Raw genomic sequence first — 17,212 nt, 5'->3', positions numbered from 1 at the left:
TGATCTTAGCCTTGTCTTAGTGGTCATCTGGCCACAGAGCCAGAGCGCCCGTGGGCACGGCCGGCAAGGGGACTGAGGGCCAGGACGTCAGCCGGTTCTACCGCCAGGCGGGGATCCAAGGGCACTGGCAGGGTGGCCACTTTTGGTGGGTCGCATTCCTGGAGGTTCTGTCACATGACACCCGAATTCCTGGAGTCTCCCGGACAATCCTGGAGCGTTTTCAGCCCCAGCTGTTTGTGGGGCTCTGGGCTGGAACGAAAAGAGCCGCTGCAGGCCTGGTTCAGAGGCTGGGGGGAGGGTCAGACCATCTTGGCTCAAGTCTCCCTTGCTTCTGCTGTGAGTGAGTGGAAGAGTGACGGTCTGGGCTCAGATTTGATCAGCAAGGTTCCTTGTCACCGCGAATCCCTGGGCTCTCCCCTTCTGGAGCCAGGGCCTGGTAGAAACCAAGGGAGACCCAGTGTAGCTAGCAGCTTGACAGGGTTGTGATGGGGCCTGGCTTAGAAGGGCCTGACCCTGCCGGCGTGGACTGTGCATGTGAAGCAGACCCTGAGCACATCCCTCTCCTCTCCCCTCCGCTGTGCCCGCAGACCCTTGCAAGGGCTCTCTCAACGACCTGCACCGGGTGTGCCGGGTCAACCCCCGCACCCGCCGAGCGGACCTGCTCTCCCGGCCCGAAAACTGCCCTCCCAAGCGGGAGCCGGTGTGTGGCGACGACGGGGCGACCTACGACAACGAGTGCGTCATGGGGCGCTCGGGCGCCATCCGGGGGCTGGAGATCCAGAAGGTGCGCTCAGGGCACTGCCAGCCGCAGGGTAAGTTCCTTTCGGCACGGGGGCTGGCGGTAGGGAGAGGGCACGCGCTCGCGGTGCAGGGCTGCCCGGTTCGCCCTGCCAGAAAAGCTCTCCTGCCCCAGATCAACCCGCTGGACTTGGACAGGGACGCTGCCCCCGCAGCCCAACCCCACTTTTGTCATCTGTCCCTGCTGGGCACGCAGAGTCCAGCATTGGTCATGGCTGAGGCAGGGCTGGGTGCTGGCCACGGCCAGGTTGCAGTCCCTGGGTTCTGGTGGCTCTTCTGCCAGGGACGACAGAGAAGACTCGATACCGCTGGAGGGCAGGGCAGGCACCATCGCTTCCCAGTCTGCCCAGCCGCCTATCAGTGGGAGCTGGACAGTCCCCAGGAGCATGGACCTGACCACCCCTGAGCTTGGGCAGCTCAGATACAATGACCACGGGCCTCAGTCGCTCTCCCCCCGCAGTTGACGGTTGGGCAGCCAGAGCTTTTCGCGTCCCATCTTCCCGGCTCTCTCCCTTGTAGCATGCGATAGCTACACCAGGGAGGGAGAGGAATTATTTAAGCTTAATACCAATGTGGACACAAGAACAAATGGATATAAGCTGGCTAGTAGGAAGTTTAGACTTGAGATTAGACGAAGGTTTCTAACCATTAGAGGAGTGAAGTTCTGGAACAGCCTTCCAAGGGAAGTAGTGGGGGCAAAAGATCTATCTGGTTTCAAGATTAAACTAGATGGGTTTATGAAGGGGATGGTTTGATGAGATAACGTGATCTTGGTAACTAATTGTCCATTCATTATCAGTGGGAATAGGTCAATGGAGGGATGATAGGAGTTACTATAGAGAACTTTCTGGGTGTCTGGCTGGTGAGTCTTGCCCACATGCTCAGGGTTTAGCTGATCGCCATATTTGGGGTCGGGAAGGAATTTTCCTCCAGGGTAGATTGGCAGAGGCCCTGGAGGTTTTTCGCCTTCCTCTGTAGCATGGGGTACAGATCACAGCTAGAGGATTCTCTGCATCTTGGGGTCTTCAAAGTATTTGAAGGCTTCAATATCTGAGATATAGGTGAGAGGATTATTCTAGGAGGGGTGGGTGAGATTTTGTGGCCTGCACTGTGCAGGGGGTCAGACTAGATGATCATAATGGTCCCTTCTGACCTTAAAGTCTATGAGCATGTGAGCCTCGGCCTGTTCCCCACCAGGGGCCTCGTGGCTCCGGGCTGGAAATGCCCCTTCCATTGCCAGGCCCCCAAGCCGGCAGCCCTGCTGGCAGCCCAGCCCCGCCCAGCCAACCCGACGCCTGCGCCCCAGTCCCTGATGGAAGCGGCGCCTGCTCTTTCCGTTCCAGACAAGTGCAGGGAGGAGTGCAAGTTCAACGCCGTGTGCCTCAACCGCCGCGGCTCCCCCCGCTGCTCCTGCGACCGCATCGCCTGCGACGGCGCCTACCGGCCCGTCTGCGGCAGGGACAGCCGCACCTACAGCAACGACTGCGAGCGCCAGAAGGCCGAGTGCCAGCAGAGAGCCGCCATCCCCGTGAAGCACGAGGGCCCTTGTGGTAAGCTGGCCTGGGGCGGTCCCATTTGTCTCCCCCCTTTGCCACCCGGCCCCAGCAGGAAAATGCCCCTCGCCCCCTCCTGCTTTCTCCCATAACAAGGCACAGGAGCAGCGGAGCTGCCCAGACATCAGAGGTAAGTTGTATCCGTGTCCCTGTAGCCACTGGGTGACCCCTCTTCCCCTTCATGACCTCCAGGCCAGTAAGATCCCCCCCTCCCTTTCTTCTTCCTTTTGCCTGATCCTGAGTTCCTGCCTTCTGTCTCTCTCCTCTGTCTCCGTCACTGCCGTTTCTCTCTCCCTGCCTGCTCCGGTGTCGTCCGCCTCCGCTGTGCCCTGTAACGGACCAGGGAAAACGATTTGCACAATAACAACAAGAAGCACCTTGCCTGTGTGGTCCATGTGCCCCATCCACCTGCTCCCTGCCAGGCACATGCTGTATCATGCCACTCGGAAGCAGCTCCCATTGCCCATCCTGCCTCCCAGGGTAGTGCCAGTCTCCCGAGTCCCTTCCATCGCTTCCCCCGCCATATTTTCCAGCCTTTCTCAGCTCTAGGTGCCCGCCATCAGGAGCTCGTCCCGGCGCTGCAGCTCTCCAGTGGTCTCGTCTGTCTTTGTCTCGTTTCTGGGGAGGAGCAGCAGGGCGCTGTTGGTGGAGGCTCTTTGAGGTCTGGGTTGTGGGATAGGCTGGGGGCTTGGGTCGCTGTGGCTGTGGAAGCCACCGATTTATCAAATCAGCTGCTGCCCAGGGAACCGAACGGGCTAATCGCACGGAGCCCACCGGCAGGCATGAACCGGGAGCGCTGCTGAGTTCAGCTTGTATTTATTTGATTATCAGCCAGACTCAGCTGCCTCTTCACACTGCTCCTGTGTCCTATCAAACCTTCTGAGAAGATGCTGAGATGAACCCCAGGTTTTCAAGACTGTTTGGCTGGGCCCTGCTTTGGCGGCGTAAACGCCACTGGTCAGTCATCAGCTGGGCATAACAGAATCAGCGGATGGTTTTTTAAGCAGGACCACTGGGGAGCTTGTCTGGCTGATGAGCTGTTAGGGGTCACTGATTGGTCTCTGCAGTCCCACTCGCTAGTGACTATGTAGCCCCTCCCACATTCACAGGATTCCAGGAGCTGAGACTTTAGGGAAAACAGCAACTACGGCAAGCCTGGGGGCAAGCGGGTGGAAGTCAGCAGCCCTGGACGTTGTTTTCCTTCCCTGGGCGACAGTCCTTCCTTCTCCGGTTGCGCTGCTCCTCGAAGTCTGTTCCTTAGGTTCCAAAGCCTGTTGCAGAGAGTTGAAAACCGTCCCCTGAACCCGGTGGGCTTGGAATCCACCCCTAATATCTCAGCCCTTCTGAAAACCCAGCTCCCTGTCTCTGGGGGTGGAATCTGGAACCGCTCTGCTAGCGTGGGTGGAGTCACCCCAGACTGACACCCACATCCGATCGGGCAGGATCCAGCTGTACATCCACATGGCCTCTCGGCCTGTCTGTGTCCTGGAAACAAACCTCTGGCCGATTCTGTAGTTCAGCCCTGCGCTCTCCCATAAAGGGCAGCGTCTCTCCTCCTGTTTGGACTCTCCCCCATGGGGTTGCTGTCCCTGCAGGCTGTGCAGCCAGGAGAGCAGGCCCACACACTCGTCCTTCCAAGAGCATGTGCTCGTGGGATGCGAGTCAGGAAAATCCAGGGCGAGAGGTGAAGCAGAGTTTGACGCTTGATCAGCCAAGACTTGGAGATTTCAGTCCCTATGACAGCTCAGCTCTGCCTCCTAGCACACCACCATGCAGTGTAGCTCTGTCACAGGCCTTCTCCTGTGTCAGCCCACCCCTTCCCTCCACTGCTGCCTGCCCCCTCCGGGTCACCAGTTCAAACCCAGCACAAGGCCAGAAGTGGCCTACATAGAAGGAGGCAGCGACCTCGGTGCAGCCTTTGCTCGGCACCTGTCCCCAGCACAAAAGCACCAGCCCTGGTATGAACGTGTCTTCCGGGCCCTCTGGCCAAGGAGGCTGTCGTGCAGTCAGCTGCGTAGTGCAGGCCAGGGCTTAGGTGAAGCAGGGTCAGAGGCTTGAGCAGCCGAGACGTGGAGATGTGTGAGAGCCCAGTTCTGCTCCAGGAGGGAGCTGGGGAGTCAGAGAAAGCTAAGGCCGGGCTGGGCAAGATGTGGCCCCAGAGCCGGATCCGGCCCCCAGACTGCACCTGGCCGCTCTCTATTTATATCCTGCTGCCTCTGCCTCCAAAGTTCCAGGCGGTGGCTCAGGCAGCAGGATCCTATTGAAATGGCTCCCAGTCCTGGTGCCTCCCTGGCAGGGGCCGGAGCTGCGAGCCTTTTAAATAGCCACAGCATCCCTGGGCAGCTGCCAGGCAACACGGTAGCCACAGGGCCAGGAGCCACGAGCCCTTTGCCGGTCCCAGACAGCTCTGTGGGGAGGTTAGTCCCCAGCCCTGCCCCTTTGGGGGGACAAGCCATGACCACATTACAACATGCATGAAGTGCCCCCCCCCCGCAAAAAGTATTGCCCCCCCCCGAGCTACAGGCTCTGTCCCTAGCAGCCTCCAGAAGGATCCCCTGTATATTCATTCTGCCCAAGTCCTGCCTTTTCTCCGCTGCGAGGGACACGCGGGGACGGAGAGATGGGGTCCCACCAAATCAGAGTAGAGACACGTCGGGGGCAAGGCTGGGAAAGCCGGCTCCGTGCTATCTGCTCTGCAGAGAAAGAGGCTCTAAGGAGTTAACTCCAGGTGCCACCCCGCCCATGTGCCTGTTACAAACCCTCCCTCTCCACTGTAGGGAGCAGGGCAGAGGCCCTGGGGGGAGGGATCCCCCTGGATCAGTGGTCCCCAACCTTTCGTGGCTGCCGCACGCCCAGGGGTGGGGCCGCTCACGTGCCGGGCGTCCGGGGGCGGGGCTGCTCATGCGCCACTCTTCCGGGGGTGGGGTCACGCATGCACCGCGTGCCCAGGGGTGGGGGCCGCCCACGCACCCTGAGCCCAGGGCCAGCACCACACATGTGCTGTGCACCTGGGACAGGGGCCGCCCATGCGTCCTGTGCCCAGGGCCAGCACTGCACATGTGCCGCGCGCTGGGAGTAGGGGCTGCCCCTGCACCCGGGACCGACACCGTGCATATGCTGCGCGCCCGGGGTAGGGGCCGCCCATGCGCCACGTGCCCGGGGCTGGCACCATGCATGTGCCACGCGCCGGGGGGGGTGGGGCAGCCCAGATGTTTCGGCGGGCGCACATAAATGCCCCGGCGAGTGCTATGGCACCCGTGGGCACCGTGTTGGGGACCACTGCCCTAGAGAGTCCCTTCCCCGGGGAAGGTCCAGGTGCGGGCAGGGAATAGGAACCTCCCTGTAGAAATTGGAGGGCATCTCCTTTTACAGCAAGGTGGAAGCCCCGGAGTGGCACCAGCCCAAAGCGGGGGATTTAGGGGCATGGATCCAGCTGTAGGCCCTGCTGTGCCTATCAAAGCCCCTTTTTTGGAGGCTGCCTACAAACTCTCCGCTTCTGGAGGGAGATTGCAGCTGAGCGCCAGCGTGGAATGAAGAAGATTTAGAATAACGAGAGCCTATGGAGGGGTAGGGAATGAAAAGCTCCCTATTAACATGGCAACACGATGCTTTAATCTTTCACGGGTACCTGCCTAATGAACTCTCAGCCCTGCTGCTCACTCTGTTCCAGCAGTCAGGGAAGGGAACAAAGCCAGGCAAACAGCCCCAGCCTGCCCATCACTTGGTATTTCTTAAGTTCCTTTCTGCTTCCAAACAAGGGTGGACAGAGCTGAAAGCTGCCTTTAGGCGCGGGGAGATGGGAGACGGGGGTTAGGACTTTGGAAGAAGCAGGGCTTGACAGCAGAGGGAAAGTCTCTGTAGTTGTGTCTGTCTGTTTCCCTTTTCTTTCTTTCTTTCTTTCTTTCTTTCTTTCTTTCTTTCTTTCTTTCTTTCTTTCTTTCTTTCTTTCTTTCTTTCTTTCTTTCTTTCTTTCTTTCTTTCTTTCTTTCTTGTCTTGTGTTTTACAGCATTGCCTGTTTGGAGAAAGGACGTGCACCCACACAGCACCCTACCGCTCCCAACCGGGATGTCTCTGCTCAGAGGTCTGCTTTCTATCCTTCTCCTTAGCCAACAGCTTTCCCTACGATGTTGGTCTCTCTCTTCCTCTTCCCCACCCTCTCCTCCTCCCTAGCCTGAGTTATAAGCCCTTGGGATGAAAAAAAATGCCCCCGGTTTGTTCCCCCTCCACCCACTTCCTGCCTGGAATGAAAGTGCTTTGCAGTGCAAGGGGGTAGTTTTAATGCCTGCTCCAGTTTGCATCTTTTCCTCAGAGGTGGCTGGGGTCTGGGGAGGGCCACACAACCGCAGGCTCTGTTGTGGGCAGCTGCTGTTTTGCCTGCACGCTCCTGTGAGCTGAGAACCCTGTTACCTGTCACAAGGGCCTCTTCCAGGCTGAGTCGTCAATTCGGGCTGCTCCTGGTGGATTTGATGTTTGTCCTGCTCCGGCATGGTCGCGGACTCCTGGCTGCTCGAGATCACTGTGCCCCTCCCCCCGTCCTGCTCCCTTCCTTAGCGTGTGTTTGCGTGCGTGGATGCGCCACACATGTCTGGGCCAGTGAAAAGGACTGAGCATGCAGCATGGTGTGGGACCGACTGTGACCCCCCTGCCCCCCTAACGCACATGGCACCGTGCCGACATTCAAACCAGCCTTCCGTCGGGCAGAGAAGGGTTGCTCCCTGGGAGCACACGATCATGGCACCTCGGGAGGTAGCAGCCCAGCCTGCTGGCAGGGGGATGCGTCGGAACCCTTGGATGCTGCAAACGGGCAGGACTGCATTCTCCTGGAACTGAGAACTGAGCGTCTCGGCCCATGTCAGGGACCCTCCTGCTCCTCCTCCGTTGCTGGGCCCGTGAGCGGCTTGCTCCGCAGGATCCCTCCGCGGTGCTGGCGGGAAGCAGGCCCTGGCAGGGCCGGGGTGCTGAAAGGCCCTCGCCGTGGTCCCGTCACTCCAAACCATTGAGCTCCACCGGGCTTTGTGCAGAGCGGCCCAGAGCTCGAGGGGGAAGGGCCCCAAGAGGCGGCAGGCTGCCTCCAGGTGGAACCCGCCCCTGCTCTGTGTGTGGCCGTGGGAGGCGCTGGCCTTTCATGCCCGGCGCTGGTTTGTGGCTGCGCTGCTCTCGCTGCGGGTTGGGTCGGGTCGGGTCTGTCCCAGCACGGGCCCCGGGGCCCCCGTCTCGCTTTTGCTGCCTTGCGTGTCCCCGCTGGCTCGCCGCCACGTCGCCTCTTCAGGGTTTCACGCCGCGTTTTTCTTCTCTCTCCCCTCCCCTCGCTCCCCAGGGCGGTGGTTTGAGTCTCCCGGAGCGCCCCCCTGGCGGGACTGCCGGCTCCCCCCCAGCAGTTCACACCCTCCTGCCTTTAGCGGCCTGTAAGCAGCCTGAACCACAGCGCCAGCTTCTGGGCGGTGAAGGAAACGCAGCCTGCCCTGTGCTTGCCGCCTGCCCCAGGGGTCCCGACCGCAGCTCTTACCTTAACCTCAGTGCAGAAATCCCGGGGGCAGGCGACTGCGCAGGGGTGCAGGGAAGCCGGGCCCAATTTGCCTCTCGCACTGGTGCAAACTCCAGTGGAACCCGTGAGTTCCCTGGTGCAAGGGCTGCGTAGGTGAAAGAATAGTCAGGATCTGTGCTCTCTCCACCTGGCCGGGCTCGGGACCCCTTCCCCCTCGCAGCACGACGCGCAGGTAGGGCCTGTAGCGCCGTAGGCAGGGGAGAGACGTCAGGGCCCGTCCACATGCCCAGCTCACCGGGCAGAGTCCTGGGGGGCATCCTTCATGCTTCACACTGGCTAACAATGCTCCAGTGAAGCCTCGGCCCCCACCAGGCAAGTCAGTGTGGCCCGCCCCGGCCCCTTGCTGCATGCGAGTCTGGCTTTTTAACCTGAGCTCAGGCAGTTCTGCAGTGACCTGTCGGAGAGTGAGACTCGTCCCCTCTGCACACGCCCCGAGAGACTCTCCCCACCCCCCATGAAAGGAAGGGGCAAGAACAGGCCGTAGATGGGGAGAGGGTGGCAGGGAGGGACGGAGCACAGTGTGTCGGAGACGAACGCAGGCATTGGTGCCACCACAAGCTAGAACAGTCCTGGGGGGGATACTGGTGCGAGGGACGGGCTGTGTGTGAATGTGGGTGGGTGCTGGTCGGAGGAATGGAGATGAGTCTCTGCCGGTGAGTTCTGGAGCGAGGGATGGGCGTGTAGCTGTGTGGGTTGGTGTGAAGGATGAGCTGGGCGGGTTGGAGTGGGGGAGGTGAGGGGCTGAGTATATGTGTGCTGGTGCAAGGGATGGACGTGTGTGTCGGTGCAAGGGACGGACTATGCGTATATCTGTGTGGGTCAGTGCAAGGATTGGGCTTGTGTGCATGTGTGTGTGCTGCTGCTGCAGTGGGGTCTGCTGTGTGTGCTGGTGCAAGGATTGGGCTGTGTGCATCTGTGTGTGTGCTGGTGTGGGGGTTGGGCTGTGTGCATATGGGTGAGGCCTGGTGCAAGGGATGCTGTGTGGGTGTTGGTATAAGGGCTGTGCTGGGTGTGTCTGTGCAAAGCCTGGTGCGAGGGCTGCTGTGAGTGTGCTGGCGCGAGGGCTGGCCTGGGTGCTGCCGTGTGGGTGCTGGTGCGAGGGCTGCAGTGTGCATGCTGGTGCAAGGGCTGGGTGCGTCTGTGCAAGGCCTGGTGCGAGGGCTGCTGTGCGTGTGCTGGTGTGAGGGCTGCAGTGTGCATGCTGGTGCAAGGGCTGGGTGCGTCCGTGTGAGGCCTGGTGTGAGGGCTGCTGTGCGTGTGCTGGTGTGAGGGCTGCAGTGTGCATGCTGGTGCAAGGGCTGGGTGCGTCCGTGCGAGGCCTGGTGTGAGGGCTGGGTTTAGGGCATTAGCAGGAGAGATGTTACCCTGCCCTGACTTTTTCAGACCATGAAAGTCCCTCTGGCCCCTGGTTTTCCATCCCTCTGTGGTACGTGCAGTGGCAAGAGCAGGGGGAGCAGGACGTTCTGCTGCTCCCTGCCCTCCCCTGCACCCCGGAGCTCGTGATTTGGCTCCAGCCCTACAGGTGGGACTTGCCCACTGCGGCGGTAGAGATGGGGGTGGGGCAGCCCCTTATCGCCACCAGACGAGCGACACACTTCAACCCCCCCTCCACACACACACCTCTCCCCTGCGCGCAATCTGCTGCCTCCGGCAAGGGGAGGGAATTGCAGCTCCCGGGAATCCCCGCCCCCACCCTCATGCAGGGTTCACAGGGGAAACCCCCTGTGAGCGGCACCTTCACCTGTCCCAACTGGGCATCCCCTCTGGCCCTGCTCACGGGCTGCAGCCTGGACAGGAACTGGCACATGGAGGAGACCAGACACCCCGGGGATGGGCCTGGGGAAGGACCTAGCTAGAAGCCGGGGCACCTATCCAACATCCCCAGGACTTTGACTGCAGCCACCTGAGAAAATAAAAGTGGGAGGGAGCAGAGGGGAGACTGCGGAGTCCTGGTGAAAGAGAAGCCGCGTTTGTGTAGGGAAGCCTGTTTCCCTTTATCCCTCCCCCCGTTCCCCAGGGGTTGCCCCTGTCTGGGGGACAAGCAGCATGCCTGGGCTGCCAGGGGGGCATGCGATGCTGGGCGAGGCAGGAGCGCGGTGTCTTTGTGACACCATCCTGACGTCTCCCGCCCAGGGACAGTGCGGGCCCGGCTGGGGCTGGTGTGAGTCCAAGGGTGGGGCCAGCTCGTGGGCTTCGCCCGCCCAGCTTTCGCCTCCTCCACGCCCAATGGGGAGTCCCGGCGGCGGGGCAGTGGCTGATGCATTGATTCTTTTTTTTTCTCTCTCTCCTGCCCCCATGCAGACCTGGGCCTGCCCAGCCCGTGCCTGAGCGTGGAGTGCACCTACGGGGCCACCTGCGTGGTGAAGAACCAGGAGGCCGTGTGCGAGTGCCAGCAGGTGTGCGTCAGCCGCTACGACCCCGTCTGCGGCAGCGACAACCGCACCTACGGCAACCCCTGCGAGCTGGACGCCATGGCCTGCGTCCTCCGGAGGGAGATCAAAGTGAAGCACAAAGGGCCCTGCGGTGAGTGGGGCGGGGCTCTGGGCCAGGGGCAGGAGGAGCGGAAGGGCTCACGGCTAGCTGGCGGGGGGGGGGGTTATGGGGACACCAAACAAGTGACCCCTCCCCCTGCATGCTCCCCACTCCAGTCAGACTCTTCCACCAGCCCCAGGGGACTCTTATGCCCCCTCCACTCCCAAGTCTTTGACTTTCAGCGGGGCAGCTCCATCTCCTCCCCCCTCTCCGGCAGGCAATGGGACTTTCCGCTCCACGGGCCCCGGGCCCCTGGTCTCCCACCAGTCTGCCCTTTTGCCAGCTGTGGTGGTGAAGGCTGCGGCAGGCAGGCTGCAGCCCCCCACACACTGGTTGCTGTTGGCGTCTGTAGCTCTAGAGGAGCTGGGGTGAGGGGGTGGGTCACCTGACTGCTGACTCCACAGGCTGGTGTCACAGTAGGAACGAAGGGGCCCCGTGAAGAGAGACTCCCAGGCCTTTCTCTAGCCCCAGCACCTGCAGTTTCCAACACGTTTCACGCACACGACTTCCCTTAGCCTCCCAGCCCCCCGCCAGGGACCCGGTGCTGCCTCCTCGTTTGACAGGTGAGGAAACTGAGGCAGAACCCAGGGATGCGACTTTCCCAGATTTGTGCCAGGAGTCAGCGGCAGAGCTGGGGATGGAGCCCAGGAGTCCAGATGTCCAGCCCAGCGTTCTAGCCTCTGACCACCTTGGAGTGGGGATGTAAGCAACTAGTTGACTAGTTGGATAACTGATAAGCATAAGCTTATCAGATAGTCGACTAGTCGCTCAACGAGTCGCTTCTCCCCTCTCCCTTGCTGCCTCTGGTGCCGGGGAGAGCCGGCTTAAAACCTGCGGAGAGGCAGAGGAGTAGTGGGGACCGAGCACAAGCTGGGAATCAGCTGATTCCCAGCTCATACCCAGTCTCAGACGCTGCACCTCTGATTTGTAAATGTATTAAGAGCCAACAGGCTCTTCATACATTTAAATGGCTGGTGTGCCGTGAAGGGGACCCCATGCGAGCTGGGATAGCTGATTCCTGGCTTGCACCGGGTGCCCCCCCGCTGTACTTCTGCTTTTTAAATGTATTAGGAGCTGTCAGGAAATTCCATCGACTCGTCAATTAGTTGATTAAACTAAATTGAACATCCCTACCCTGAAGCGGAAAGGTCAAGGCAGTCTCAGCAAGTTCCTAAAGCCCTGAGGCTTTCCTTGTGATCCAGGTATAGCACTACTGACAGTAGAAAGAGCAGAGGGGCTGCCAATGGTGGACTGAGCGGGGTGACAGGCTGAACACGGGGGGCTGCTCTTGAAAAAGGACTGAGTCAATCGGTAGAGCCCTGCTTTGTATCCGTGGGTATCCGTGTCTGCGGATGTCAGTGCAGCTATCCGCGGTGCATTTTTCAGATACAGATTCTGTATCCGTGCAGGACTCTATCCATAGGAGCATTGCCTACAGGTGGAATAAGCATTAGGAGTCAGGACTCCTGGGTCCTGTTCCTGATTTTGCTGTTTCGTCTTCCATGGGCCTCAGTTTCCCCATGTTGGGTGGATTGCCAGGCTAACTGAATTGAAAGGTGTGGCAAAGGGCACTGAGCTGCTTTGTGAGGATGCAGAAGCAGCTGCAGCTGCAGAAGTTTGTGGCTGTCACTGTTCATCAAAACTTGACAGGCAAGCGGGATCGGGGCTGAAATGAAATGTCTGCGCCGCATATGCCCCCCGTGCTGCCAGCCCCACTGAGCTGTGTGTGGAAATGACCTGTTTCTCAGGCCAGGAACGTCTCTGGGGTGAAGCATGTGTCTGTGTGTATCTGGCCATGGCTTGCCTCTCCCTGTTCTCCTTGCCGGGCCCGCACCCACTCAGACGGCAATGCAGGCCCCCGGCGAGCAGCGAGAAGAACACAATCAGCTGCTACCTGCCACACGGGAGGGTTACTCCTTCACCTTCCAGGGAACAAAGCCCCAACGGAAGGGGTTGATTTGGGGAAAGGAACCAATTGGGCTGGTGATTTTCCCTTTCTTGCTACATGGGGGCAGGGCACGGAGGGGACAGAGACACGGAAATCGCCTCCCTGTGCAGAGCCTGCTCTGGCTCCTCTACCCGTCTGACGCAGGACAATCGGCTGCTGCAGAAGTTGGAAATGGGGGGAGCTGCCCGGGAGTGGCTGGGTGAAGATGCTGGGGCAGGATTCTGAGCAGCTTTCTCCTCCTTCGTCTCACTATTGGCAGCAGCAGGAGGGTGTATTACGACGTGCCTGCCCCCTGCTAGAGAGAAACTGTCCCTCTCCTCCCCCGCCCCCCTACAGGAATGCGTTCACCCCTTAGCCAGTTGATGCACATTTCTCTGCCTAGGGAGGATTGAGCACCGTCGCTCCCTCCAGCTGCAGCATCCCACAAAACCGTGTGGCCAAAGGGCTCATAAAAGCCTTTCCTGTGCGTTTTGGAATGCACCAAAGAACCAAATACCCATGCATGGTGACCCTTGTTGTAATGGGGCTAGGCCCTAAGGCCAAAAGGGCCATAGAGAAGTCCTCCAGGAGGACAGAGAGGCTCTGGAGGAACCGGCCAATCAGGGGCCAGAGAGGACTACAAAAGGTGCTGCAGAATTAGAGGCAGCTCAGTTGCAGCCCAGACCTGAAGGGAGGAGGTCAAGGGGGCTGGGCTGGGCTGGGCTTGGCTTGGCTTGGCTTGCAGAACCAGGCACAGCTTGACATGGGGAGCTGCTGAGAACGCGGTCTCCTACTGAGTGGAGAAACAGACTGAGGGACTGGACCTGGAGAGACACTGTACAGAGGGTTGAGCCCCTGTTAGAGATATACCCCAGAAGGGGTTTGTGGTTACATGAAAGAGTGTGACTTCGCCAGAGGGCTGAGTAGCCAAAAAGGCTTGTAACCAGGGGTGCAGGCAAACACACGTGACCAGACGAGGGGTGCTCACATGAGGTGAGTGCCATCCCACTGTACTTGCTCTCTCTTAATCCCACTGCTTTACATCCCTCAGCCGTGCTCTGTTTCCGTTCCACCCTCGCCAGCCGACTGAAGTCATGGGAGTTGCTTGGGTGGTATTGAGCCAACTGTGTTTGACAAAACAGGTTATTCTGCTAGCAGTCTTAATGCTTGTATGCTACACTCCAGGGCTGTGTCTACATTGGCACCCCTTTCTGGAAAAGGGATGCTAATGAGACCAGTTGGAATTGCAAATTCTGCGGGGGATTTAAATATCCCCTGCGGCATTTGTATTTACATGGTTGCTGCTTTTTTCCGGCTCGGGGTTTTGCTGGAGAAAAGCGCCAGTCTAGATGCGATTTTCCGGAAAATAAGCCCTTTTCCGGAAGATCCTTTATTCCTACTTTCAAGGGCTTATTTTCTGGAAAATCATGTCTAGACTGGCGCTTTTCTCTGGAAAAACCCCGAGCCGGAAAAAAGCGGCAGCCGTGTAAATGCAAATGCTGCGGGGGATATTTAAATCCCCTGCAGAGTTTGCAGTTCCGACTGGTCTCAGTAGCATCCCTTTTCCGGAAAGGGGTGCCAATGTAGACATAGCCCAGGGGTTAGCGTGAGCTGCTGCCCTGCTGTATATGCCATGACCTGGTAGGGGACAGTTGTGTGGGGTGTGCAGAGTGCCACAGCCAAAGTTTGGGCTCGCTGTTTAGTTTCTGAGGGCAGGATCACATTGCAGTCCCTGAGCACAGAGTTACACCGGCAGGATGCTTACTGTGATGAAAGGGCTGCAAATGTAACGCCTCGAAAAGAAGGCCGTTTTTGCACAATGCATGGTTCACCCATGGAACTCCCTGCTGCAGGATAGCAAAGCAGTGAGGAGGGGTGAGAAGCACTGATTTGTGCATTAAGAATATCGGCAGTTACCTGAGAGAAGACTGTCATGTGGAAGGGATGTAAACACCCTTGCTTTAGGATGGGGTGCCACCTGCCCATGGGCCTATCTTCCATAGATCCTGCCTTCAACTACCTCTCTGCCCACTTCTGAAACCCACTAGTGGGCTGAAAATGGCAGGCTATAGATAGAAAGAGCCCCACCAACAGACCATGCTCACCAGTCATGGGTTTTGTGGGTGGCTTTTTTTTTTTTTTTTTTGTCTTTTCCCACTTGCATCCAAAGCAACAGCTGCTGCGTGAAAGTAAAATGAGAAAAATCTTCCTCGAGCCAAGCTCCTGGTGAACTGAATGGAAGGGGGAAGGGGATGCTCACTTGAGAGAGGAAGTTAACTGGTGCATCACTGAACAGGCCAGGGTCATGAGAGCCGAGGGGTGGGCTGGCGGGGGACTGTCCTGCAGACAGCTTCACCCAGGGGCCTGGCTCTGTGCACTCTGAAGGGGGTGTGGCCTCAAGCAGAAGGGGTGAGGCGGGGGCAGCCAGAACGTGCTGCACTTTGTCATGCCCCCCCCCGTCAGCCGAATGCCAAGCCCTTTTGAATAGCTGGGGCCCAGGGCAACTGCCCTCTTTGCCCCCCATCTCCTCCTATGGGCGGGCCTGCTGGCAGAGCCAGGGCTGAATGTCCCAGCCCGGTGCCTGCATTGCGCAGACAGTCAGTACGGGGAGAGATGCCGTGTGGCTGTGAATTACAATCTCATCCCATGCAGGTAAACCGGCAGGGTCACGGCATGACACGGTGCTGCCCGCGGCTTGAGAGGTGCCCAGTGCCCCGGCCGCGGGTCTGTGAAGCACAGGTCACCCTCCCCGGCAACTCCGTTCCCAGGGTCTTCCCAGGCCTGGTCTGGAGACTTTGCTCTTCTCCCCACCTAGTGCAGGGAGGCAATTGCCCTTCCCTTGGCATTGCTGCGGGACGCTGGGATCCGCAGCCGTATTCTAGGGCTTAGTTGCTCCAGGGCTTAAGTTTGGGTTTGACAGCCCCCAGCCCCCGAGACTCAGCCCCCAGCACTGGGTGTCTGGTGGGATTTGTGCAGCCCAGGAGGGTGCCTGGCCTCCGCCGGAAGCCGGAGTTTGCTCAGCAAGAGGCTTTTCATCCCATGAGTCCAGCCTGCGTTTCAGCCTCCCCCAGCAGCCACGGATGCAGCCCCCATCGTCTCCTGCTGCCACGTCTCCATGGTCACCCCACGTTTGCAGGGTCCTTCTGAGCCTGTCCTGCAGGAAATCGGTGGGACCCAAAATAACCCTTGGGGCCTGCAACATGCCAGGCTGCGGCCAGGCACCTGTGGGGACATGCCTACCGTGACTCGCTGGCGGGGAAAGGCTGCCAGCCTGCGGGCCATGGTGGCTGTAGTGGGGGGATCTCTGCTTCACACCACTCCAGGGGGTTCTGGTCCGTACATTCCAGAAAAGGGGTTCACCCCCCAGGGGCAGAGCACTCGCCTAGTCTGGGTCAGTCTGACCCGATGAAGCAGAGCAGCCCTGCTTTTCTCAAGGTGAGGCATGTGGGGTGGGGGCAGGGCCAGCGAGTGGCTTTGGGTAAATGACATGCCCCTTGTTCTCTGCTGCAAGCAGCGGGGTGCGGGACTGGAGCGGGCTGCGGCAATGGAAATGCCCAATGAGCAGCACCGGCCCATGGGCGGGCGGTGAAGGCAGGGCTGGGGGAGGCAAACCCCACCCCTCAGGAGGCGTGCTCCCCCCCTTCCAACCTCGGGGAGGGGAGGGGACGGGAGAGGAGGGGTACACACTGCGCTGGCTGAGCCCAGCCCATCCTCTCGAGCATCGGGTGGGGGTATGGAGGAGGCTGGGCCAGGCCGGGCCGTGTGGCGCAACAAACCATGCCTGCTTCCTCCCCTGGTGCTGCAGGACTGGAGAGGCCGGACCGGGCCACATGGAGCACCCAAGAGGGAGGAGGCAGGGTGTGCTGCACTGTGCAGCCAGGCCCGGCCTCTCTAGCCCCAGAGCACTGGATGGGGGAGGAGGGCGCACCCCCCGGCCAGGCCTGGCCTCCCCGGTGCTGGAGCGCAGGGAGAGCGGGCGCTGGGGCAGCAACACTCTTCCCTAGGAATGCCTACAGTAGGTGCTCTGGGGGCGGAGTGTGGGCGGGGCTATGCCTGGCGGTTTGGGAAGGCAGAGCCTACCCCTGCCTTACATACCTGACACCCATGCACCAGCCTCACCTTCCACTGGGACCAACAGGCTCCAGAAGCACCTAGGATCCAGCACTCCTCTCCCCCTCATTTCTACAGCCCTGTCACCTAAATCCTGCTCTGCCACCCCCTAGCTCTCCCAGGCAGTTAGAGCAAATCCTTCCACCCCCAGGAGATTTGCAAGCTGCCTGAGTTGTAGCCCTGGTCTCTCTTTGGCTGCTGCTACCAGGATAATTTATCACCTTTTGTAATTGCACTCGGCCCTGGCTTGCTCCAGCCCCGTTTTCAGCTGTAATGCGTGTAACTCGGGTGACATTTCATCACAATTACCCCTGGCCCTGATGGGTTTTATGGCTCTGAGTGCATCTCCTTCCTTCTCTGCTCACCCAGCTCCTTCCTCCCCCCGTTGCAGCCACTGGGGCCCCTGGTGAGCGTTGGGAGGGCACGGCGGCGGGTTGGATGGCATTTGACTGCTGCCTTGACATTGCGTTAAGAAGAGAGAGCTGCCTCCTCCGATTGGTCCCACCGGCACCTAGAGCGACGGCGGAGCTCGGGGTCAGGCAGGTGTTGATGGATGCCACTGAAGGGGTTACTCATGCGGCTATCTCTGTGGCTCACACAGCTCTCCAGAGGTTCAGCCCCCACCCCTCCAGCATGCCCCTCGTGTTCAGTCTGGCTATTTTAAATCTTTTCCATTATTTTTCTTTGCCTTTTCCCTCATGGGCATTGAAGATCTCCCCCTCCTCCCGCCACAAGTGTCTAACCCT

At 59.6% G+C, this 17,212-nt stretch overlaps 1 protein-coding gene across 4 annotated transcripts in view; it reads left to right on the top strand.

Moving 5' to 3' along the window:
• Positions 1–17,212, top strand: part of AGRN (agrin) — a 263,261-nt gene that overhangs the window by 188,552 nt on the left and 57,497 nt on the right. For all 4 annotated transcript variants that reach the window (XM_089773045.1, XM_089773046.1, XM_075906396.2 and 1 more), the window contains 3 exons: positions 588–812; positions 2,142–2,348; positions 10,199–10,420. In XM_089773045.1, the coding sequence (XP_089629171.1) occupies positions 588–812; positions 2,142–2,348; positions 10,199–10,420 (654 nt within the window). The remainder of the gene's footprint in view (positions 1–587; positions 813–2,141; positions 2,349–10,198; positions 10,421–17,212) is intronic.

Source organism: Pelodiscus sinensis, chromosome 24 (genome assembly GCF_052426305.1).
Source record: "Pelodiscus sinensis isolate ZL-2025 chromosome 24, ASM5242630v1, whole genome shotgun sequence".
Lineage (NCBI taxonomy): Eukaryota > Metazoa > Chordata > Testudines > Trionychidae > Pelodiscus > Pelodiscus sinensis.
This window is presented reverse-complemented; position numbering and strand designations above follow the sequence as displayed.